The sequence below is a fragment of the Ascaphus truei genome, chromosome 20 (genome assembly GCF_040206685.1).
Source record: "Ascaphus truei isolate aAscTru1 chromosome 20, aAscTru1.hap1, whole genome shotgun sequence".
Taxonomy (NCBI): domain Eukaryota; kingdom Metazoa; phylum Chordata; class Amphibia; order Anura; family Ascaphidae; genus Ascaphus; species Ascaphus truei.
In genome coordinates, this window is record NC_134502.1 from 19,089,055 (window position 1) to 19,114,377 (window position 25,323).

Consider the following 25,323-nt stretch of genomic DNA (forward strand, 5'->3'; position numbering starts at 1 on the left):
AGTGAGATGCACTAAGAAGAATCACAAATTAGAAGCAGAAGTTGGCGGCAGAAGAGAACTAGTCTACTCTTCTCCTATTTTGTTTTGAAAACCTCAGATCCTATTCGAATGACCCTCTGTCATGGAATAACCTTGTGGTCCTCTGGTCATGGAATAACCTTGTGGTCCTATGATCATGGAATAACCTTGTGATCCTCTGGTCATGGTTATAACCTTGGAATAACCTTGTGGTCCTCTGGTCATGGAATAACCTTGTGGTCCTCTGGTCATGGTTATAACCTTGTAGTCCTCTGATCATGGAATAACCTTGTTGTCCTCTGGTCATGGTTATAACCTTGGAATAACCTTGTGGTCCTCTGGTCATGGAATAACCTTGTGGTCCTCTGGTCATGGTTATAACCTTGTGTCTCTCTCAGGCATTCTTTTTTAACTCCCTTACCGTATTATTCTCCATGACTTCTGATCAAAGGCCATTTCATTCATTCACTGTGAAGGACTTTCTCACATGTCCCCGATGCCCCACGTCCTCCCTTTTCAAAGTAAAATTGTACGGAATCGGACATTTGGTCATGGCCATCTCGCCGCGACCAATTCTCCGTCGGTGTTTGGCCGTAGAGAGACCCTTCACCTTAGTCGCTCTGCCATTGGAAACTCAGTTGCTGGCCTTTTTCACCATTAAGGTCAATTCATTGAAGGTGTTTTAGCGGTTAAGGTAGGGGGTTAAGGGTTTTAGTATAGGGGATTAGGGTAAGGAGTTAAGGATTTAGGGTAGAGGACTAGGGTAAGGGGTTTTAGGGTAAGGAGTTGTTTTTTAGGGTAGATGGTAGCATTAGTATTAGAGGTTAAGATTAGGCGTTTTTAGGGTTACAGGTAAGGTTAGCAGCTTATCTTGGCGTTGAACCAGCCGGCGGAGATATTTCCATGTGGCAAAATGAATGGCGGCTAAATGCCAGCGGTGATCTGGTGGCGGCAAAATGGCCACTACCAAATGTCCTAGACCGGTTCTAGCAACAGCTAAAAGAGCATTAGTTGCCTGGAACGACCTTCGAACAGAGTGAATACAACAGAGGTGGCATAAGGACAAGAATAATTAAATACATAGTACCACACAGTACATAGTAAAATATACACAGCAGTAGGTTAGATATGTCCATTGAGTTCAACCTTTGTGGCTATCCTATATAGTTCAATTGAGCCAGAAATAGTGGATTCTGGGTCAAATACTTTATCTGACTATAAGTTATTCTCTGTGAACATAATTATTTTCTTTCCCTCTCTTCTCCCCAGTACAGAATAATGCTGGCGGTTAAGATCTTGCTATGTGCCCAATTATCTGGACCCAATATATTGACCCAATGAGTGGATGCCCATAAATAATAATTAAGCATTATATGTGCACAATGGTTTAAGCAAATGTAAGTCCAAAGGGACCTAATGGCAATGACATGTGTAATGTGTTAAAAAGGCAGTCCCATGTAGAACCAACAAAGTGCTCTCTCCCCTCCCTTAGACCTCCCTCTCTCCTCTCGCTTCTCTGTCTGACCTCTTACTGTCTTCTCTCTCTGTCTTAGTTCAAGCCATCGTCAGCAAAATAGAAGCACAGAGCTCAGCCATCACTTCGAACATTGTGATGAAGTTAAAAAGTGAAGGTTAGAATACATACGTTTAATATACAGTGCTGTGCATGTACTCCATGGGATATTGGTCCCTCCTGTCTTTGTCAATGTGTCACCCTACAGAGGGAGGGACAGATGTCATGGGACTTAGCGCCCTTTCTCTCTGTGTAACTGTATCCCTCTGCAGTGGGATGGACATACTGCATTGGACAGAGGTGCCTTCTGTCTGTCTGTGTCAATGAGTCACCCTGCAAGTGGGAGGAACAAGCTCTCTGGATGATAGGCCATGTTTGTCTATGGCACTGTGTCACCCTGGGGTGGGAGGGACAGACTCCATGTCCCATAGCTCCCTTCTGTCTGTGTCATTGTCACTCTGCAGTGGAAGAGAGAGTCCATGTCAAATAGCTCCCTTCTGTCTGTTTCACTGTGTCACCCTGCAGTAGGAGGGATAGGACAGATCCCATGGCTATGTTACGGTTGCGTACGTTGCTGTGTACTGTCCAGGAGGCTGACCAGCTAGGCAGAGGTGGAGAGTACAGACAACCCGTACCTGGGATACGAATCCTGAAGAGTAGAATCATGAGTTCAGAGCAGGAGAAGGTAAGATGATCGAGGTCACTGTTCCGGGGTCAGGGCTGGAGAAGGTAGAGTAGTAGGGGTCACAGTTCCAAGGTCGACAACAGAGAAGAATAAGGCAGGATAAAGCTACAGCAGGAGTCCAGCAAAACAGAACCTTGCACAGGAAAGGTAGAGAGGGCAATGCAGCCTTATAAAGGGAGCAGGCAGGTGCAGGCAATAGATCCAGAATGAGGCTGACTTCCTACCTCGGCAGCCATGTTGTTAGAGGCAGATGTCCTGTCTCGATGGCCATGTTGGGGGATCCTTGTAGGCTAAAGTTCCTTTAGTGTGTGTCACAATTCTCTTGGGATATTTGGAGAAACCTCCATCTCTCTTCTTGCTTCTCTCTCTGATGTCTCCTCTCTCTGTCTTAGTTCAAGCCTTTGGCAGCCAACTAGAAGCACAGACCTCAGCCATCACTGCAAACATTATGATGAAGTTAAAAAGTGGAGGTTAGAATACATACATTTAATATACAGTACTGTGCATCTCTCCTGTCTCGGTACTGCCTGAAATACTAGATAGGGACAGACTCCATGGGACATAGCTCCCTTCTTAGGGTGACCATATTTGTGCGGGCAAAAACTGGGACAAATGTCACGCATGCGCAGTTGGTGTTCGCATACTGCGCATGCGTGAACGGCAAATGCCAACCACGCATGCGCGATCGTCACTTGCCGGCTGCAACCACGCATGCACGATCGTCACTTGCCGGCTGCTCGTGCACATGCGAGACCGGAGCTTGCGGGTTAAGCATTCGCATATGCGATCAGAGCTTGTCTGTCACGCATGCGCATGAGTAACCAGAAAATGCCAATCATGCATGCGCAGTCGACATTTGCCGATCGCGCATGTACACGAGCAGCTGGCAAGTGCCGATCGCGCATATGTAGTCGGCAAGCACCGATCGCGCATGTGCTCGAGCAGCCGGCAAGTGCTGATCGTGAATGCACGCATGCGTGGCCAGCGGGATTGGAAACTGGGACAGCACCCCAAAAAGTTGGGACAGAGGCCTAAATACCGGGACTGTACCAGCTAAACCGGGAAAGCTGGTCACCCTATTCCTTCTGTCTTTTTCAATGTGTCACCCTGCAGAGGAAGGGACAGATGCAATGGGACAAAGCTCCTTTTCTATCTGTGTAACTGTATACCTCTACAGTTGGAGGGACATACTGCATTGGACATAGGTATCCTCTGTCTGTGTCAATGTGTTTCCCTGATGTGGGAGGGGCAAACTCTGGATGTTGGGTCACTTTTGTCTATGTCACTGTGTCACCCTGCGGTGGAATAAAGAGAGTTCATGTCTCATAGCTCACTCCTGTCTGTGTCACTATGTCACCCTTCAGTAGGAGGGATAGGACCGACCTCATGGCTAAGGTTCCTTTAGTGTGTGTCACAATTTCACTTGGGATATGTGGAAAACCCTGATGTCCTTTTATTTTCAGTGTCACTACACATGGTGAGTGACCCAAAGCTGCATTAAACAAGATTTATGAAGCTCTTCTCTCTGTCACTCTCTCCTCAGTTCAGACCATTGGTGAAAAAGCAGAAACAGTACAATCCGATGTGAAAACTGACATTTTGCAGTTAAAATCACAAGGTAAGGATCTAATGTTGGTGACAATACCTATACAACATAATCATCATCATCATCGTCATCATCATCACCCCAACCATTCCACCACGCCATCATCCCAACCATTCCACCATGCCATCATCCCAACCATTCCACCATGCCATCATCCCAACCATTCCACCATGCCATCATCCCAACCATTCCACCATGCCATCATCCCAACCATTCCACCATGCCATCATCCCAACCATTCCACCATGCCATCATCCCAACCAGTCCACCATGCCATCATCCCAACCAGTCCACCATGCCATCATCCCAACCAGTCCACCATGCCACCATCCCAACCATTCCACCATGCCATCATCCCAACCAGTCCACCATGCCATCATCCCAACCAGTTCACCATGCCAGCATCCCAACCAGTCCACCATGCCATCATCCCAACCATTCCACCATGCCATCATCCCAACCATTCCACCATGCCATCATCCCAACCATTCCACCATGCCATCATCCCAACCATTCCACCATGCCATCATCCCAACCATTCCACCATGCCATCATCCCAACCATTCCACCATGTCATCATCCCAACCATTCCACCATGCCATCATCCCAACCAGTCCACCATGCCATCATCCCAACCAGTCCACCATGCCATCATCCCAACCAGTCCACCATGCCACCATCCCAACCATTCCACCATGCCATCATCCCAACCAGTCCACCATGCCATCATCCCAACCAGTCCACCATGCCAGCATCCCAACCAGTCCATCATGCCATCATCCCAACCATTCCACCATGCCATCATCCCAACCATTCCACCATGCCATCATCCCAACCAGTCCACCATGCCATCATCCCAACCAGTCCACCATGCCATCATCCCAACCAGTCCACCATGCCATCATCCCAACCATTCCACCATGCCATCATCCCTACCATTCCACTATGCCATCATCCCAACCAGTCCACCATGCCACCATCCCAACCATTCCACCATGCCATCATCCCAACCATTCCACCATGCCATCATCTCAACCATTCCACCATGCCATCATCCCAACTATTCCACCATGCCATCATCCCAACCATTCCACCATGCCATCATCCCATCATCCCATCATGCCATCATCCCATCATACCATCATCCCATCATTCCATCATGCCATCATTCCATCATTCCATCATCCCACCATTCCATCATGCCATCATTCCACCATTCCGCCATGCCATCATTCCACCATGCCACCATCCAATCATTCCATCATTCCACCATGCCACCATCCAATCATTCCATCATTCCACCATGCCACCATCCAATCATTCCACCATGCCACCATCCAATCATTCCATCATTCCACCATGCCACCATCCAATCATTCCATCATTCCACCATGCCACCATCCAATCATTCCACCATGCCACCATCCAATCATTCCATCATTCCACCATGCCACCATCCAATCATTCCATCATTCCACCATGTCACCATCCAATCCTTCCATCATCCATTTTATAAGTAAATACAGGCCTCCACATCGCAATACTTTACAGTCAGTTTAAGAGCAACTGCAATTAGATACAATTATTTTGTTGCACAAGAGACAGACAGAAAAAGCCAGAGTTCTAATAATACATGGTTGTATTAAAAGAACAGAGGTTATACATTCAGTTTGCAGACCTTTCATAGACAGTCAGAGATATGATTATGGGCATGTGTAACGTTTACAGACAGGATTACAGCTGTGTTAGAAGAGGGAGGATAGGCCTGCAATGTGCTGTTAGAAAAGGCCCTGCCTCAGGGAGCTTACAATCTATAGGCAGGGTAAGTTGAAACACTGGGTGCAGGGGATGAAAGGGTTGGTGAGTTTCAGAATTGCCATAGAGTAGCTGTAACATTACTGAACATCAGCAAGTGGCAGCAAACGGCTGTCCGCCTTTGGGGCGATGCAGAATGAATGCAGCCGTGGTTTGATAGTCCTTTGTCCCTCTGGGACACACCATATTATACAGGTTTGCAATTTTGGCCACAGTAAGATGATCTTTTAGCATATACAGTAATATAGCCATTTATTTTGACAGCTTAACCATTAATGTACTGGCCAAGCTGCCTCTACCATTACAAAACAATCACGCAAATAAACTGTTTTTTTTTACATGGCGGACAAAGAACAACGTATCTGGAAGCCATTTTGGCTACCTATGATGTCCAACTTGACCGGTACCTCGGTCACTATCTTTGATGGGTAGGGGCAACCAGTGGGCTATACCTTTATTATACACTGCTGGGCTACCCCTAATGTCACAACAGATACAGACATTGGTCTCTGTATAGTACAGAGACGCTGCTGTGTGTAAAACAAGCACTGCTCTTAGTATAGTAGAGGTGCACACACTGCTTTATGTCATGGCTTGATTTGGGCTTTATAAAGGTCAACCACTTACATTGGCCAGTCCTTAAATAAACAGATCAGAAAAAGAAGCGGGAATCTATTCTGGACCCAAAGGTGGTGGCAGCTTTTGGTGGGCCGTCCAGATAAGGAGTATCCAAAGTACGGGAGAGGGGGGATGTGATGGCTGGGCAGGAGTGCTAAAATGAGTGGGACAGCCAATGTCATCCCAGCAGCATCAAGTCTCTTGGCCGCAGTACGGGGTTTTTGGACACAGTACTCAGAACAAACCCCCTCTTGGTGAAGAGATACAACAGTAGCAAATAAACTGAACAGAGCAGCACTGTGACCAGGTGCCCAGCTGCATCTCGCCACCATGTGAAACAAAAGGGACCGAATGCAGTGTAACAGATATATGACCCCCACACCAGGATATGTGCCACATGTGAGGGTACACCCTACAATATATACAGTATAACACCACGAACAAGAACTATACGCTTACTGACAACAATAATTAAATGAGAGGAAACAGGGCTATATGCAAGAAAACTGAGTGACATCGGGGCTCTGGGTGAAGATGTTGTTTTGTTGAAAAGGCCTGCAGCCTCCGTCCATCACATTCTGTGTATGATAGACACACACACACACTTCTCTGTACTGTAAGCAATGACTGGGATCATTAGCCATCTGAATGTAACATTTTGTGGTGTTATTTTGCTCCATTGTAGTTGCCGACCTTTCTTCCAAACTGGCCCAGTTGGACACAACTCCAAAGAGTGAGTAGAGTACTTTGTAAAAAGACAGTACTCGTTATCCAACATTTCACTTTACAACGAATGGGATGCCACCGCTTTACAATGCAACTCTAAGGGCGGTTTTTCGATGCCGGAATGCGTTATACAACGCTCACCACCAGTGATTAACATGAGACTCACTTTACAACGGTTTCACTATCCAACGCTACTTCCAGAAGAGATTCCGTTGGATAACCGAGGACTTCCTGTAGTATATAATACAATGCAATGCAATACCGAACAATCCAATCCAACACAGCATAGAACAATCCAATCCTATAACATCGGACACAGTATAGAACAAAATAATCCAAGCCAATATAATTCAGATCAATACAAACTATTCCAACACAATACAGATTAAAAACAATCAAATCCAACACAATAAAAAATATTAAAAAATAAAAAATATTTCCAATCCAACACAATACAGAACAATCAAATATAAAACAAAACAATTCAATACAGGAACAATGTAATCCAACACAATACAGAAAAATATAATACAATCTAACCCAACACAATAGAATCTAAGAACAATACAATATAATCCAACACAATGAAATACTATGTCAAGAGCAGTAAAATAAAATACAGAATATAATCTAATTCAATACAATACAGAACTAGACAATACAATACATATAATATAATGTAATACAATGCAAAAGAATATTGAGCAATAAAATACAAAATAATAATACAAAAGAGAACATCACAATGCATTATATAAATACAATACAGAATGATATAATATAATAATATAAAATAGAGAACAATATAATTGATAACAGTACAATATTATACAATGGAACGTTAATGTATACTACAACACAGTGCAATGCAGAACTATTCTGCAAGCCAGGGTCATACGCAAGATGATTTAGCCCAGATAGTGTCAACTAGGCCCTCTTTTCAAAGCACAACAAGTTCTGTTTCTTTACTTTATTGAGGGAAAGCAGGGTAAAAGACAGGCACTTGTGAAGAGATGTTGGTGTTTAAATAGTGTCTCTCTGTGGGTGCCTTGTAGTTAAGAGCAGGTGAAAAGATAATCCTACCATACAGGAGTTTACAGCAGTGCTCACTCATCCAGAGGTAATGGTGGAAAAGGAGATTAGGGGCAAGGGTCACACTAAAATGGAGTGAGACTGCACTACTGTCAGCAAAAAGACAGGGGAGAAAATGGGAAAGTCCATTAACTGGAAGACTGGAATGTTGCCAGAGCAACCAGGGGTGTGACAGCTTGGAAGGAAAAAGGCTACTTAGGCCTTGTTCAGGGTGCTGGCTTCGGAGGGAGGGCGTGCTGCCGTGCGTGCTGCCGTGCGTGCTGCCGTGAGAAACAAAGTATTCAATTTGAATACTGGTTTTCAGGGTAGCAACTGCCCTGTCTCCGAAGCCAGGAGTTGAAGCTGACTACAGTTTCAATAAACAAAAATTTCGTTTTTTGGAGCTGCAGCAGCGTCACAGGGACCAAGGCAGCCAATGAAATCATTCTTCAGAATGATTTCATGACTGCAACTTGGATACTTACCCTGCCGTGTGTAACCCCGCCCCCTCCCCAACGCTGAAAAGTCTGCTGGGGGATAAACACAGATCGCCCAGCAAACTCCCGCACTGCCTGCCTCCCGCCCTCCCTCCGAGTCCTGCAGCTGACACCCTGAACGAGGCCTCAATGTATCCATTCCATCTGCACTAGGAGTAAACTGCAAGGAAAGTAAATCCAGCTAGCAAGCAGAACTGCCAAGGGAGAGGGGGGCTGAACAGAAAAGGCAGACAGGGGTATTTCTGTTCCATGACAAGAACAGTACAATACATAATAATACTGCACAACAACACAATGCAGAACAATACAATACATAATAATACTGCACAACAACACAATGCAGAACAGTACAATACATAATAATACTGCACAACAACACAATGCAGAACAGTACAATACATAATAATACTACACAACAACACAATGCAGAACAGTACAATACATAATAATACTACACAACAACACAATGCAGAATAATACAGTACATAATAATACTGCACAACAACACAATGCAGAACAGTACAATACATAATAATACTGCACAACAACACAATGCAGAAAAGTACAATACATAATAATACTGCACAAAAGCACAATGCAGAACAGTACAATACATAATAATACTACACACCAACACAATGAATACACATAATACATAAAGCCTGCCCCCCTGCAGACGCACTTACCAGAACTCCCTCCTACTGTCTCTGTACGTTCTCCCCACCTAACAATTAGACTGTAAGCTCCTCGGGGCAGGGACTCCTCTTCCTTAATGTTACTTTTATGTCTGAAGCACTTATTCCCATGATCTGTTATTTATATTATCTGTTATTTATTTGATTACCACATGTATTACTACTGTGAAGCGCTATGTACATTAATGGCGCTATATAAATAAAGACATACAATACAATGCAGAACAATACAATACAATATAACATAATAGAGAACAATACTATACAATACCTTACAGAACTATACAATACAATTGAGAAAACACAATGGGAAAAAAATACCATAAAAGACAATGTAAAACGGTGCAATTACACACTACAGTGCAATGCAGAGAAATGTAATACAATACAGAGTAACAGTACAGAACAACACAATGCACAACAATACATTACAGGGCAAAGCAAAACAATACTATAGAGAAGAATTCCATACAATATTATAGAATGCAATACAACATTATAGAATGCAATACAACATTATAGAATGCAATACAACATTATAGAATGCAGTACAATAGATAAATAGAAAACAATATAACACAGAATGATAACATACAGTAATGAATAATATAATTAAAATAAAGCACAGTAAAGTACAGGACAATACTTTACAGCATAATTAAATACAGAACAAACAAATACAATATAATGAACTAGATAACATAATAATACCATATAACACAATAGATAACATTATAATACAATAAATATCATCACAATTAAATACAATGGACAACATGGCAATACAGAATAATGCCATGAAATACAATACTATGAGAAAATATCATACAATATAACACAATACAATAAAATGCAATACAATACTAAAGAGAACAATACAATAAAATACTGAGCAATATAATACAATATAACACAATTGAATATAATAAAATGCAATAAGTTAAAGAACAATATAATGGAGAAAAATACAATACAATATAGATGATTACAATAGAATAAAAAGCAATTCCATACAATTAAATGCAATGTAGAATTATATAATACACAGAACAATACCATACAATGCAACACAAAACAATACCTTACAATGCAAAACAGAACAATACCATACAATGCAACACAGAACAATATCTTACAATGCAACACAGAACAATATCTTACAATGCAACACAGAACAATACCATACAATGCAACACAGAACAATAGCAGATGTAACGGGTTTTCTGGCCTGGCCTTACCCACCCAATCTCATATTGGCCCCTGTGGTCTAACCAGCCCCCATTACAGTGTGATGTCTGGTGGTGCACCTGTTGGCAACAGGACTCCTGAGTCTCCCGCATGATGGTGTGTGGGGATTTGCCAACCCAGACAGGCAGCTGAGGTAGTGTGCTGAGTCCTACCTAGATCCAATGCAGCGCCTCCACCTCATCAGGATCCCAGCGTGAGCTTGTGGATGGTCCTGGTGAGGAACTCCTCTGTGGTGCAGCCCCCTGTGTAATCACTCCACACTTACACACGAGGGTTTCTTTATTCAGCAACATCTTTATTGTACGGTGGGCCAGCTGCCCGCCACAATGGGGTGTAATCAGCCCTCCATCGTTCACCGCACTTCCCTTTGAAAGGTATTGTCCTCCTTGATTAGGGATTCCCTATCCCCGCAGGGATATCTATTCTGTGCCAGGTCCCTGGTCACAGTCTCATTATTCAGCTGCTATAACATAACCACTTAGCAAACTACTCCTCCTCCTCCTAATCACTTGGCAACTCCTAACTTTTGGTCAGTGCTGTGCCTTATGTATACTCTGGAGGCTGGCACACCTCTGACATCACTAACCATGGAGTCCGAGCCTGTGACCACTCCCATCCATACATAGGGCACCTCACCAGGGTGTGAGGGCAAACCTCCATAATTACTGCTGGCATGCCCATAACTTACCAGGCCTTACTGTCAGCAGGAGAGATGACTGCAGCCATTTTACAGTATGGTTACATTCTTCCCCTGGTGAATCCCACCGACCCCGGCTGGGACCTAAATTTAAAGTACCTTTTTCCAGGAAGCACTGTAAAATGGAACACACATAATTAGTGAACATATAACATCAGTGAAACCACATTGTGCCAAGCACGCCCCGTCCAGCAGCCGCGAACTCGCACAACAATGTGTCCTGTACCACCTAATAATAGTGACTGGGGTCAGGCTTCTTAACTTCCCGACCACCCACGTCCAGGACAGTAATATAGTAGTGGCGTGGCAATCCCCTCTCGGGCCTATATGTTACCCGGTGTTTGTGAATATTCCGCCCAATACTCCAAACCCTCATAAGGTGATCTATTCTGTCCTCAGCCTTACGACCCGTTATCGCACCCCCTTTATTAACCATATACATCTCTATGGTTTCCCGTAGCCACCTATCCCTATTCTCCTCAATCTCCTCCATAAGGGGTTCAGGGACATACGGTTACTCCAACCCGTGGGACGCTTTGTATCTGGCAATAATGGCCCTCTCAGCCCGGCTGATCCTGGTTAACTCAGCATTCCCTTTCTCCTTACCGGAGGCCGCCTTGATCCCAGATAGTTCACGGAGATCCTCGTCGGAGGAGTCCACTTTTTCCGGCTTAGGGGTCACCAATCGTGGCGACCGCCTCCGGCTCTCTCGGTCGGTATACTGCCCAACCGCTCCCTTTTGTCCTGACCCAGCCGATGGAGTCGGCTCCGATCCCCGTTCTCCGGGACCTGCACTGTTAAGCCACAGTGCACCAGGGGACTCGGTGGACAGCCTAGCCGTATCCCCCGGGGGGTCGCTGAATTGAATTGGCACGAATGTAGGCATCGGCCATAGATATTGAGTCCCACATTGTGGACAGCGCGACGCCGTGCCCACAGTACCTCCGGGCAGCCTGCATTGCAAGCAGAGCCCCACTACTATCTCAGTGTTGGCCACCCTGACAACCAGTACCCCGCCGGGCACCGCGTAGGGCTGCGTGGATACCATTGTGGTCACAGTCGAGGAGCAGGCCATGGTTTTAGTGGGAGCCACTTTTAGCACAGGTCTGTCCTTGGAGCTAGTTCCTCGCGAATGACCAACAGAAGTTGAGGCGCCAGCCACTCCCTGGTTCGGCTCCTCCCGGCTCTGACACAGCTGGAACCCGCCCCCAGTGGTAGCAATTATGGGCGGATCCCACAAGGGAATAGGATGTCCTTTAATTAAGGCCGCACCCCTTTCAGTCCTAGCGGGTGCGGTCAGAGTTTTCGCGCCCTTATCCCCAACAGGGTGGGGTTCTTCTTTTGCCGCCAATTCCAGCCTTTTCCTTTCAGCTGCCTTGCGTGCAAAGTATCCCTCCTTTTTGCACGCTACCCCAGCGGCCGGAACTACTTCCGGTAGTTGCGCCGTCAGTGCACAAGTTCCTTGGCTCGCCGGATTCGTGCCCACGGGGCATAGTCGGAAGCCACTCCCCCTGGTTGAGATCAGGGGAGGGTCCCACAGACTAAGCGGTTGGCTCAACACTGGGGCTGAGCTGGTCACTGTCCATGAAGGCGCGGCTGCAGCTTTCGCGCCATACCCCCCATCAGGGCGGGGTTTCCCTGTTGGCGCCACTCCTGGCCAACTCTCTGCAAGTCACGCATTTGCAGATTTCTCTGCCACTGGCCCACGCGGTCTCCCAGGGAGGCGGGAGCCGCCATTTTGTAAGTCCTGTTCTCCAGCTACTATTGTAATGTCCTTGCTACTATCATCCAGGGCAGCACCCCGCGGTCCTAGGCAGGACCAAAACGGTGCGGCCACAGCTTTCGCTCCACTCCATAGCAGGCCGGTAAAAGATATTTCCGCAACAGCTTGCTCTTCAGTGGGGCGCACGCCACGTGTGCTTTCCCCGTCAGCCTCCGGTCGCCATCTTGGACTATCCGCACCGCGCGGATCCTCCATTCTTTCGTAACAGTTATCGTACATGGGACTCCGCTCTGCGGGGCAGTCACCACACCGGTACAATAAAGATTGCCTTGATGCACCACCTTGTGTACCTAATGTAGGCTGGACTCATGTATGCACTACCTCAGGCTAGGCTCACTCTCTCAGTGTCTGCGGTAACTCCTTCCTCCAGTCTGTGCTCCCTACGGTGAGTGGTCTGGAATGGGCTAGAGTACTCTGGAGCTTCCATGCAGTACTTGGGCGTCTACCTGTCTTGGTCAGCCTAGCGCAGACCCTCTATAGGACTCCTGACCACGTTAACAGGCTATCCCTTTAGGCATCCTACCAACTAGCACTGCCTCAAGGTGACTAGGACAGCTATAGCCCGGCTCCAAACCCCCAACTCCTTTCAGGCCCCTAGGTCGTCCCTACGAACTGACAATACGCCATCAGCCCCCTGACTACCCCTAGGTCCGTCCCAACGCAGCATAAAGTGGCAGCAGACACTCTCCCTGTTTCATAGTGTGCCTAGCAAAAGCCTGTCCTGTTGACAGGTCTGGTCTCTCAGCAGCGCCTCCAATTGTAACGGGTTTTCTGAACTGGCCTGACCCACCCAATCTCATATTGGCCCCTGTGGTCTAACCAGCCCCCATTACAGTCTGATGTCTGGTGGTGCACCTGTTGGTAACAGGACTCCTGAGTCTCCCGCATGATGGTGTGTGGGGATTTGCCAACCCAGACAGGCAGCTGAGGTAGTGTGCTGAGTCCTACCTAGATCTCAGCAGTGCCTCCAATTGTAACGGGTTTTCTGGCCTGGCCTGACCCACCCAATCTCATATTGGCCCCGGTGGTCTAACCAGCCCCCATTACAGTGTGATGTCTGGTGGTGCACCTGTTGATAACAGGACTCCTGAGTCTCCCGCATGATGGTGTGTGGGGATTTGCCAACCCAGACAGGCAGCTGAGGTAGTGTGCTGAGTCCTACCTAGATCCAGTGCAGCGCCTCCACCTCATCAGGATCCCAGCGTGAGCTTGTGGATGGTCCTGGTGAGGAACTCCTCTGTGGTGCAGCCCCCTGTGTAATCACTCCACACTTACACACGAGGGTTTCTTTATTCAGCAACATCTTTATTGTACGGTGGGCCAGCTGCCCTCCACAATGGGGTGTAATCAGCCCTCCATCGTTCACCGCACTTCCCTTTGAAAGGTATTGTCCTCCTTGATTAGGGATTCCCTATCCCCGCAGGGATATCTATTCTGTGCCAGGTCCCTGGTCACAGTCTCATTATTCAGCTACTATAACATAACCACTTAGCAAACTACTCCTCCTCCTCCTAATCACTTGGCAACTCCTAACTTTTGATCAGTGCTGTGCCTTATGTATCCTCTGGAGGCTGGCACACCTCTGACATCACTAACCATGGAGTCAGAGCCTGTGACCACTCCCATCCATACATAGTGCACCTCACCAGGGTGTGAGGGCAAACCTCCATAATTACTGCTGGCATGCCCATAACTTACCAGGCCTTACTGTCAGCAGGAGAGATGACTGCAGCCATTTTACAGCATGGTTACACATACAATGCAACACAGAACAATACAAAACAGAAAAATACCTTACAATGCAATACCTTACAATACCTTACAATGCAACACAGAACAATACCTTACAATGCAATACAGAACAATACAATACAATACAATACAGAAAAATAACTTACAATGCAATACAGAACAATGCCATACAATGCAATGCAGAACAATACCTTACAATGCAACACAGAACAATACCTTACAATGCAGCACAGAACAATACCTTGCAATGCAACACAGAACAATACAATACAGAAAAATAACTTACAATGCAATACAGAACAATACAATGCAATACAATGCAATACAGAACAATACAATACAATGCAATACAGAACAATGCCATACAATGCAATGCAGAACACTAAAATACAACACAATACAGAACAATGCCATACAATACATAGCAATGCAATGAATACGATACAACACAATACAGATCAGTACAATATAAAACAATAAAATACATTATAGACTAATACAACACAACACAGAGCAATACAATATAATATAATACAATAGAGAACAATGAAATATAATTGAATATAATACAGTCTAATAAATCACAATATCATTGTAGCTTCATATTTCTACTGTATTTTAGGTGTGTTTCTGTCTCTAGCTATGTGTCTGGGTTTCTGTTTCTGTGGGTGTGTGTGTGTGTGTGTATATGTGTGTCTGTCTATCTATTTCTGCATGTGTGTATGTACAATCTAAGTGGTATGTGCAATCTAAGTGGTATGTAGGAAGAACTCACAGAGGCAGTTGGAATATTTGTATATAATTGTGTGTGTGTGTGTGTGTGTGTGTGTGTGTGTGTGTGTGTGTGTGTGTGTGTGTGTGTGTGTGTGTGTGTGTGTGTGTGTGTGTGTGTGTGTGTGTGTGCATGTCCGCATATCTGTGTCTGTATATATTTACCTGTATAAAACTGTATATATTTATATATTTGTGTGTATATTGCTGTATATATATTGTGTGTGTGTCTGTATATCTTTTTGTGGTATTCCTAAGTGTAGGGGTGTTCAAACATTTTCCTTTGCGCCCCCCTGCCTGCTCTCCCCCCTGCCTGCTCTCCCCCCCTCCCTGCCCTCCCCCCCTCCGTGCCCTCCCCTCTGCCCTCCCCCCTGCCTGCTCTCCCCCCTGCCTGCTCTCCCCCCCTGCCTGCTCTTCCCCCCTGCCTGCTCTCCCCCCCTGCCTGCTCTCCCCCCTGCCTGCTTTCCTCCACTGCCTGCTCTCCCCCCCTGCCTGCTCTCCCCCCTGCCTGCTTTCCCCCACTGCCTGCTCTCCCCCCCCCCCCTTCCTGGTCGCGCCCCCCAAATAAAAAACCTCTTGCACACCCCAGTTTGCTCACCCCTGCCTTAGTGTATATATCCAGTATCTGTGTGTCTGCATATCGTCCGTATAAACCAGCATGTATACATCTATGTGTGTGTGTGTGTGTGTGTATGTTAATATGTCGGTGTGTGTGTGTGTGTATACAGGTGTATGTCTTTGTGTGTATATCTGTCTGTATATATTTGTGCGCATATCTCTGTGTGTGTTTTATCTGTGTGTGTGTGTGTGTGTGTGTGTATGTCTGTGGTTGTATATCTGTGTGTAATTATCTGTGTATGTGTGTCTGTGTGTACTGTATGTCTCTGTGAATACAGTATGAGGTGTGTGCATATGTTTGTGTACTGGATATGTATCTGCGCATGAATATCTGTGTGTATATCTCTCTGTGTTCTGACACTGTGTTCTGTCTCTCAGAGGAGTCCTGTGAAAGCCCCTGGGTGTATTACAATGACAACTGTTACTTCTTCTCCACAATGAAGTCTAACTGGATGAAAGCCAAGACTATGTGTGAGGGGAAGGGAGCGAGCCTGGCGGTGATCACCAGTGAGGAAGAGCAGGTGGGGTCTTCGTACTCAGACTCACTCCGACATACACGACTATCTTTCACTACGTTTTTTTATCAACCGACTAGTTGATAAAAATTAGCCCCTATGTAATCCCTACTCACCTCGAAGTCGCCCGTCTAAACCCTTATTCATAAAAGTGCTTCCTCCCCCCAAAGATATATAAGAATATATAAGATATATGCTGCACTGGTGGGACAATAGAAGGAAAAAAAACGAAAGGACGCATTGATGAAAAAACTATAAAGGTCTATGTATTTCTTCACGACATAGAGATGTATGGGTTTTCTGTACATACCTTTCTGTGAGTACGGCATCTCTCACCAAAGATGTAGCCAATGATATTGCACCCACTGGCGCACTCCCGCGGGTGAAGTAGCGCAGGTGTTACAGGTGACCATATGATCACACCGAGATCGAAACTGCTCTAGCTAGCTTACCCAGAATGTCTTCCACGATCCGTCCGCCTACGAATATCCCAGTGACTTGGGATAATAGCCTCTCGGTTTTCCGTTCATATTTCCCAACTAGCTTCTGACACCGAGACTAACTACCAGCAACCGTAGAGCCCGGTTCTGTGTTGGCTTACTTACTTTTCTGGCCTCCATCTGAAACCATGGAAAACCGGGTGCCAACCAATTAGCGAAAGAGATTGTCTTTGCTGAGCCAATCAGAAGCTGGGGGCTCGTCCGAGACGGACCAATCAAGGCTCAGGAAGGTGAAAGTGCTTTAGGACAGCCCACAGGGGTGGGCTTAAGGAGAGTGGGAAATTCAAACTGACCAATTGGAATTGAGCCAGCGGGGCTAGGACCCAGGACTCGGTTCCCAGTTTTAGCATAGATAGGTGCATCACTGTTGGGGATAAACAATGCTGAGTGAATTACCGGCCCATCACACAATGAAGCCTACTGAAATACATACAATTAAATACACATGTGAAAATAAACTTCTTACATGGGGGAACAAAAGCACGTATTGGGTAGCCATTTTGGCTACCTAAGATGGCCATGGTAACCTGTTCCATCTTGACGGGGCGTGGCAACCAGTGGGTTTAACCTTTAGTAACCATGCCAGGCTGCTCTACCGTCACATCCCCATGCCCATCTCGCGCCAAGCTGACGGAAACCAATGGCCACTCCTCCCCAATAACATTGGTTACATCTGTACATGATCCACTTGGTTCGCACAGCAACCCAAGCCAGGGAAGAATAACTATTTACTAAATCGGTTAACTTTTTACCCCCTTCGTAATTATCTCCATGCAACAACGTTCAGCTGCTTAGGGCAGCCACCCGGAGAGTTGCAATATTGGCAAATCATGAGCAGTATTATGGCACCGGGAGGACTTTTTATTTTTTGTTTGCTTTATATTTCTAGCACTTTTTAGGGACTTTATTTGGCAACTAAGGGCCACTTAGATCATGTAATTTCCCTGTGGGGTACTACGCAGCAGTCAGGCGGCTTCTGTTATTTGTTTGAATGATCAGCGTGTTTCTGCTTTTTATGGACATTAAGTAGTATCTTATGAGGATAAAACACAGGTTAAAATGAGCAATTGTAATTGCACCTCATACCCATTTGATTATTTGATTATTTGATTATTTTCCTTTTTGTAATGTTATTTTGATTTAATTCAATTGACAAAAAAAAAAAAATCTCCTTTTTTTGGTAACACCCGTGCATCAAATGTAACCCTTTTATATTTATGTAAGATTTAATTTATTTCACAACTACGGCTATCTCTCACTTATAAATAGCTATTTCTCACTGAAACGCCTCTGTCACCTCTCCACTCACTCTGATGTGCACGGCTGTCTCTCACGTCAAAAATCTTCACTCTGACATAGAAACAGCTACTTGAAATGCATAGCTATCTCTCACTGGTACATGTATACGCTATCTGTCCCAGAAATCCAGTATCACATAAACAGCTATAACTTCCTGTGATGTCTCTCTCTCTCTCTGACATTCACAGCTATCTCTCACTGGTACATGCATAGTTATCTCTCTCACTGCTAAATTTACAGCCATCTGTCACATAACTCCAGTATCACCTCTCTCTGGCCTAGATCTGCAAATAGGGTTGTCAGGAGGCTTCTCCAAAAATACTGGACACAATGGTGAAAGGTGCGATGCACTCAAGACACACACGCTCGAGAGACACACACACACCTCTCTCTCCGCTCTTCTCTCCATGTTGTTTTCTCTTCTCCTTGGCCCCACCCTCAGGCTCCCGGCCCCTCCTCCTGATTGACTGAATTACCCAGTGTCATGGGAGACCAAGAAGTTTACACCTTTTTACCAGGATCATTCATTGAGCAAAACAGGATAGTGAAATAAATTGTAGTTTATTAACTTAAAATCACTTAAACACAGTGGAACCCTAAATACAGACAAAAAGACACACTGGGGTTTAGCGTGGAAAACTAGACTCTCCTAGGTGCAGGGAACTGTAAAGATGAGTTTTCCCCTGACCGGGACTTAGCCTGAAATCCTCTGGTTCCCAAACATGCCACCGCTCCCTTCTCTTCTGAGAATTTGGACTTTCTCTTGACCGGGTGTTAGTACCAAACTCCTGGCACTAAAATCAGCTTGCAATCCAAGCCGTGTCCGCTACTTTCGATTTTGATAACTTGGGCGCAAAAGTCAGGACTTAGAATATTTTCGGGCAGACTTTTCAGGCTTCGAATCGAAGCCGGTGCTCTGCTATTCGCACAAGATTGATTTCTCTCCTTTGCACCAGGTATCTAACTGTTCATTTATGGAGAGCGTTGTGTTCATGTGTGTGCTCTATTCGCACAAGAGCACTTTTGAAAAGCCCGCCCGTGCTCTTTCTACTGGGGATCTACAATCTGATTGGCTCACGGCTCCTTACAGTATTTCTGAGCTTCATTCACAAAATACTACAGCCAATCATCGTGTGGGTACTTTCTCAGCAGCCAATTAGAGCGAAGCCGGTATGGAAAGTTTGCCACCTCTGTCCCTGGCTATCTCATCCCACCCGCTGGGTCAGGCTCCACCAAGTCTGCAGAACAAATGGCAGCCCGGACGACTGCTATTGTTCCCAGGACGTGGGTACTTGAGCCTTTCCCTGCTTCCCAAATGGCTTTCACACTTCGTGCATCCTCCACCAGTGTATATGTATATATATATTTCTCTACTGCAATTGGGTTGAGCGGTGGGTTACTTCTCAGTGGAATCACCCTCCCTGAAGTTAGCTTCTGCCAACCTCATAAGCATTTCTAGCCGGTCCCTGAGATCTACCACATACTTCAGCACAGAAGCATCAGTATTGGTAGTCTCTCCTTCCCATCCCTCATGGAATAGGTCAAGCGGTCCCCGTACCCTGCGACCATATAGAAGCTTGAGGGAGAGAAGCCAGTGGACTCTTGCTGTACCTCACGGTATGCAAACAGCAAATGCTGCAAATGAGACTTCCAGTCTTTCCCTTCAGCCTCTATGAATGCCCGAAGCATCTGCTTTGGGGTACCATTAAACCTCTCACATAAACCGTTGGTCTGGTGGTGGTAAGGGGTCATACACTGGTGCTTCACCCCACACGAATCCCAGAGACTGTAGCAATTCTGACATGAATTGCGACCCTTGATCAGTTAGAATCTCACTAGGGAATCCTACTCTAGAGAAAATAACTACCAATGCCTTTGCCATTGCAGTCCCCTCAATGGTGGCTAGCGCTACAGCCTCAGGGTACCTAATGGCAAAATCCACCACCGTGAGTATGTAATGCTTCCTGGTCCAGCTAGGGATATTGAGAGTTCCCACTATTTCCATGGCTACTCTCTGGAAGGGTTCCCCAAATACTGGTAGTGGGTTCAGGGGTGCCTTCACACAGTCGTCCGCCTTACCTACTCGCTGGCAGGCATCACTGGCAGGCAGGCTGGCAGGCAAAACTCTGCCACTGCCCTTGATGCCCCCATGCCAGTAGAAATGCTGCAATAGCCGGGCTCTGGTGCGAGTAACCACCTGATGCCCCGCTAGTGGAATGGAGTGCACTTCCTGCAATAATGCTGCCTATACTCCCGGGGTATCACAAACTGCCTCCTACATGTCCACGCTCTGTCTGGAGCAGTAGGAGCTTGCTCCCTATAAAAGAGCCCACATGCCAAAGAAACCGGTCTGACCCACTCTCAGAGGCAGACTCGGATGCCCGAAGTTTCATGCCCTCTAAGCCGGGATCGGACCGCACCACATCTCTGAACTGTGCCCTCAGCTCTGGCCAGTCGCCCTCAGTCACTATGTCGGGAGATGGGGAAACAGTAAAGTCAGTACATTGTCACGACTCTGTCCAGCTTAACTGCCTGGTCTCCTCAGAGACCTCTGGAGCTGGTCCCAAATTCAGGGGGACGGCGAGAACCTCATTGGGCAGCGATACCAAAGGCTCCCCTGCCTTGGCAAGTGCCCTGCTCTTGCTTCTTGTAATAGCTGCCACTGGAGCAGCTTCCTCCGCAAAGGAGCAGATGAGATGCCCCAGGTTGTTACCGAGTAGCACCTCAATATCCAACCCAGGCAAAACACCCACATCCCTCATGCCTCGACCGGCACCCAAGTCGAGAAACACCAGGGCGACCTGGATTGACTTAGGTCCCCTGTTTGGCATTGTGACCTGCATCCCTGTTCCCGAGAACAGATCCTCTGAAATGACCATATCAGGTCCCACCAGAGTAACAATGGCACCGGAGTCGAGCAAGCTGGCTGCTTGGCAATCTCCGATGGTCACTGGTAACAAATGCTTCCTCCGGACATCATTGGATTGTAACCCGACAGTTGCAATCTGATGTCCGCCTGCCGCTTCTGCTGTGCCCGCTGAAGTGGTGGAATCTGTTGTCTGAGTCCTCTGCTGGACGCTCTGGACATCTGCCCGCTGCTCCTCTGTGTGTCCCAGCCACACGGCAGCGACTGGTTTTGCAGCTGGAGTACATTGCCCCTGATGGGGATTACCGGACCTTGGCCGGTCCAGACAGTCTGGCTTAATGTGCCCAGTCCTGTTGCATTGATAGCACTGCTTCTCGATCCTGAATTCTGTTGTCTTCGGTGTACCCCCTTCAGCAGCTTGTTTTGGTTTCCAGTGTGGGGTGCTGTTAGTTGCCGGAGCCGGGTTGGCTCCGTTCTGGGCAGACCCCTTCTTGTGGGACATCGCACGACTTGTAATATATTCCTCAGCCAGGTTGGCTGCATCCAGGCAAGTGGAAGCTTTCGGTCAATGACCCAATACCGCACCTCAGGTGGGCACCGCTGGAGAACTTGGACTTGTTCTTGACTGGATGTTAGTACAAACTCCTAGAACTAAAATCAGCTTGCAATCCCAGTCGCATCTGCTACGTTCGATTTTGAGAACTTGGGTGTGTCAATGTTCCAAATTGACAAACGGGGTTCAGTTGATAATAAGTAGTTTATTGTACAGTATCATCATACTCATTCAAAAGTCTACAAGACTCTCTCTGCCAGGGAGTGTCCAGGCAGCAACCTTTATACATTTCATTTCCATTGTTCAAAATGTGTTACTAGGCAGATTATACTAACCACTCCTTAATTCTTAAACCAATCATTTTACAGCTCATTAAACTAGGTTAGAACTGGCCTCAAAACAGCTATGAGTAGGTACCTGGTACTCACTATCACAAGAATATGGGCGTTACTTTAGGCACAGTCGTAAATCTACTTAGAAACGAAACTCTCTCATTCACACCACATACACATTCTTACTCACAAAATGGATACTAGACATATCTGACTTTACAAAATGGAAACTGAACATCACTTTCAATCCCTCTCCAGAGACCCCACAGTCCATTTCAATAATATATCAACAGTTTCTTAATTTCAGCAATATTATTTCGTCAGGTGCAAAAGTCGGGACTTAGAATATTTTCGGGCAGGCTTTTCAGGCTTGAAACCGAAGCCGGTGCTCTGCTATTCGCACCAGAGCACTTTTGAAAGCCCGCCCGTGCTCTTTCTACTGGGGATCTACAATCTCATTGGCTCACGGCTTCTTATAGTATTTTTCAGCTTCATGTACAAAATACTACAGCCAATCATCGCGTGGGAACTGTCTCAGCAGCCAATCAGAGCGAAGCCGGTAAGGAAAGCCGGGTCTGCAGGAAATCTGAACGGGACATGCGGAGGTTTGCCACCTCAGTCCCGGGCTATCTCCTGTCAGCCGCTGGGTCAGGCTCCACCAGGTCTTGCAGAACAAATGACAGCCCGGACGACTGCCATTGTTACCAGGAAGTGGGTACTTGAGCCTTTCCCTGCTACCCAAATGGCTTTCCCACCTCCTGCGTCCTCTGGCTACTTTGAACTCCGATGTCCAGCAGACTTACTGGCACCAGCTTGGTAGCCCTAGCAGCCTAACTGGGCATCGGTTCTGAAAGTCCCAAGCCCATACAGTGCACAACACTAGATTACAGTATGTTACAATGTATTAATAAAATAGATTTTAATACATAGATTAGGCCTGGGTAGGTGGAACAGAATAGAAAAGAGTACTATCAGATAGTATCCCGTGGGGGAAAGTGAAAACAGTGTACTGCAAAAAAATGACGGTGGCTGGATCAGGTAATCGGGTAAAAAATACTCTTTATTGGGCCATCAGGAAACAAAGACTCCCAGGAACTGTGAGAGGAACCTCTAACGCGTTTCGGGCTCCACCTGCCCTTTGTCAAAGAGTTTATATACAATGCTACAAAGGATTATCTGAACTGTTACAATATTCATGCCCACTCTCGAGCACAGATACAGGAGCCCACATGCTCTGAATTTTTTTTCCCTATCAGCCTTTATTCCCCACTCACTATCTATAGGACTTAAACTGGACTCTGAGAGTCTCCTCACAACCTTATCTACAGTTGGAGCACCCATGAACCCAATGCTGGTTCTAGGCTACCTGGGCACTAACTGGGGGTACCCTCCTTAACCTAGGGATCCCCTCAGTTTCAGGGACACTTTTCATCCCTGTGCCCCATTTACCTTTCTGGGCCATACTGAAGCAGGGAACCCTAGTGAGTCGCGCATGCGTTTTCAAGGGGACAATGTGCCTACATGTATCCGAGGATCAAGCATGATTCCGGGGTACATTTTCAGGGAAACCGACAACTCCGGATCCCAACTACCTAGGCACATTCCCACAACAACTCCTCCGCAAAACCCCCCTGGAAACTCATGCCCTAGCAATGCCTGCTCTCTGACATGCCCGGAAAGATAAAAACACAAATAATATCTTTATTATAGTTCATGCATTTGAAAGATACAATGTTACTGGGTCCAAGAGCTAACTCTCTTGAACCCTTATATACAGATCAGTAGTAACTATGAACGGGCTTGACCTTTATTTGAGAGCCTGGTTACGCATTACCGTCACACCCAGCAGCAGCCAATCAGGACGGAGGAAACTGCCCAGCGTCTTAGCAACAGCCCGGCTCTCGCACGTACATCTCCAGTAGAACCTGGAATTTTTTACTGGACAGTGCATCCAAATACAGTACAGTCTGGTTCAATACTGGACACCTGACAACCCTAAGACTGGATGCTAAGCTTTAGCACATCTCTACTCCCATTCAATGCGTGCTAAAGCTTAGCAACCTTTTGTGAATCTGGGCCTCTTTGTCACATGCACAGCTATCTCTCACTCTCAAATGCACGGCTATCTCTTCATCGGACATGCATGGCTATCTCTAACTCTTATCCCCCCCCCCCCTCTCTTAACCCCCCAAAGAAGTTCATTTACGGTAGGACGGGTGACGTCCGTTATTGGATCGGTCTGTCTGACCTGGATGTTGAAGGCAAGTGGAAGTGGATAGATGGGACAGACTACACAACGTCCTACAAGTAAGTTCCCTGTACTGTCGTTAAAAACATCTGATTTTTCTCCCAGACTCCAAATTCCCATAGCTCCCTTTTGTCTCCCTATTCCCCTCCGCTTTCTGTCTTCCTCCCCCTCTCCCCCCTCTCTCACTCTCTCTCTCTCTCTTCCCCCCTCTTTCTCTCCTCCCCCCTCTTCCCCCAATCTCTCTCCTTCCCCCTGTCCCCCTCTCTCCCTCTCTCCTTCTCTCCTCTCTCTCCTTCCCCCTGTCCCTCTCTCCCTCTCTCCTTCCCTCCTCTCTCTCTCCTCCCCCCCCTCTTCCCCCACCCTCTCTCCCTCTCTCCTTCCCTCTTCTCTCTCCTTCCCTCCTCTCTCTCCTTCCCTCCTCTCTCTCCCTCTCCTCTATCCTTCCCTCCTCTCTCTCCTTCCCTCCTCTCTCTCTCTCCTTCCCTCCTCTCTCTCCCTCTCCCGCTCTCCCCCTCTCCCGCTCTCCCCCTCTCCCTCTCTGCCTTGCCCTCTCCCCCTCTCCCCCTCTCCTCCTCTCGCCCTCTCGCCCTCTCGCCCTCTCGCCCTCTCTCTCTCTCTCTCTCTCTCGCTCTCTCTCTCCCCCTCTTTCTTTTTCCTTCCCCCTCTTTCTCTCTCCTTCCCCTGTCTCTCCCCACACTTTTTCACTCTCTCCCCCCTCTCTCTCCTCAAAGCTCATAACTACCCGCCCCCAGGCCCTTATCTCCTACCCTCCCAAGTCCATATCTTGTTCTCCCTCATCCCCCCTCAGGGACCAACAGTACGCCATGGGACGAGGGAATTAAGGGGTGGATGGGGGGACCATAGTCCCATAGCTCCCTCCCGTCTGTGTCACTGTGT

At 46.8% G+C, this 25,323-nt stretch overlaps 1 protein-coding gene across 7 annotated transcripts in view; it reads left to right on the forward strand.

The window, feature by feature from the left end:
- The window catches only part of LOC142470725 (hepatic lectin-like), a 79,467-nt gene that overhangs the window by 52,468 nt on the left and 1,676 nt on the right, over positions 1 to 25,323 (forward strand). For 2 of the 7 annotated variants that reach the window (XM_075577397.1, XM_075577398.1), the window contains 6 exons: positions 1,572 to 1,649; positions 2,609 to 2,686; positions 3,760 to 3,834; positions 6,941 to 6,988; positions 16,492 to 16,634; positions 24,373 to 24,485. In XM_075577397.1, the coding sequence (XP_075433512.1) occupies positions 1,572 to 1,649; positions 2,609 to 2,686; positions 3,760 to 3,834; positions 6,941 to 6,988; positions 16,492 to 16,634; positions 24,373 to 24,485 (535 nt within the window). The remainder of the gene's footprint in view (positions 1 to 1,571; positions 1,650 to 2,608; positions 2,687 to 3,759; positions 3,835 to 6,940; positions 6,989 to 16,491; positions 16,635 to 24,372; positions 24,486 to 25,323) is intronic. The other 5 variants (XM_075577399.1, XM_075577402.1, XM_075577400.1 and 2 more) reach the window with 3 other exon arrangements.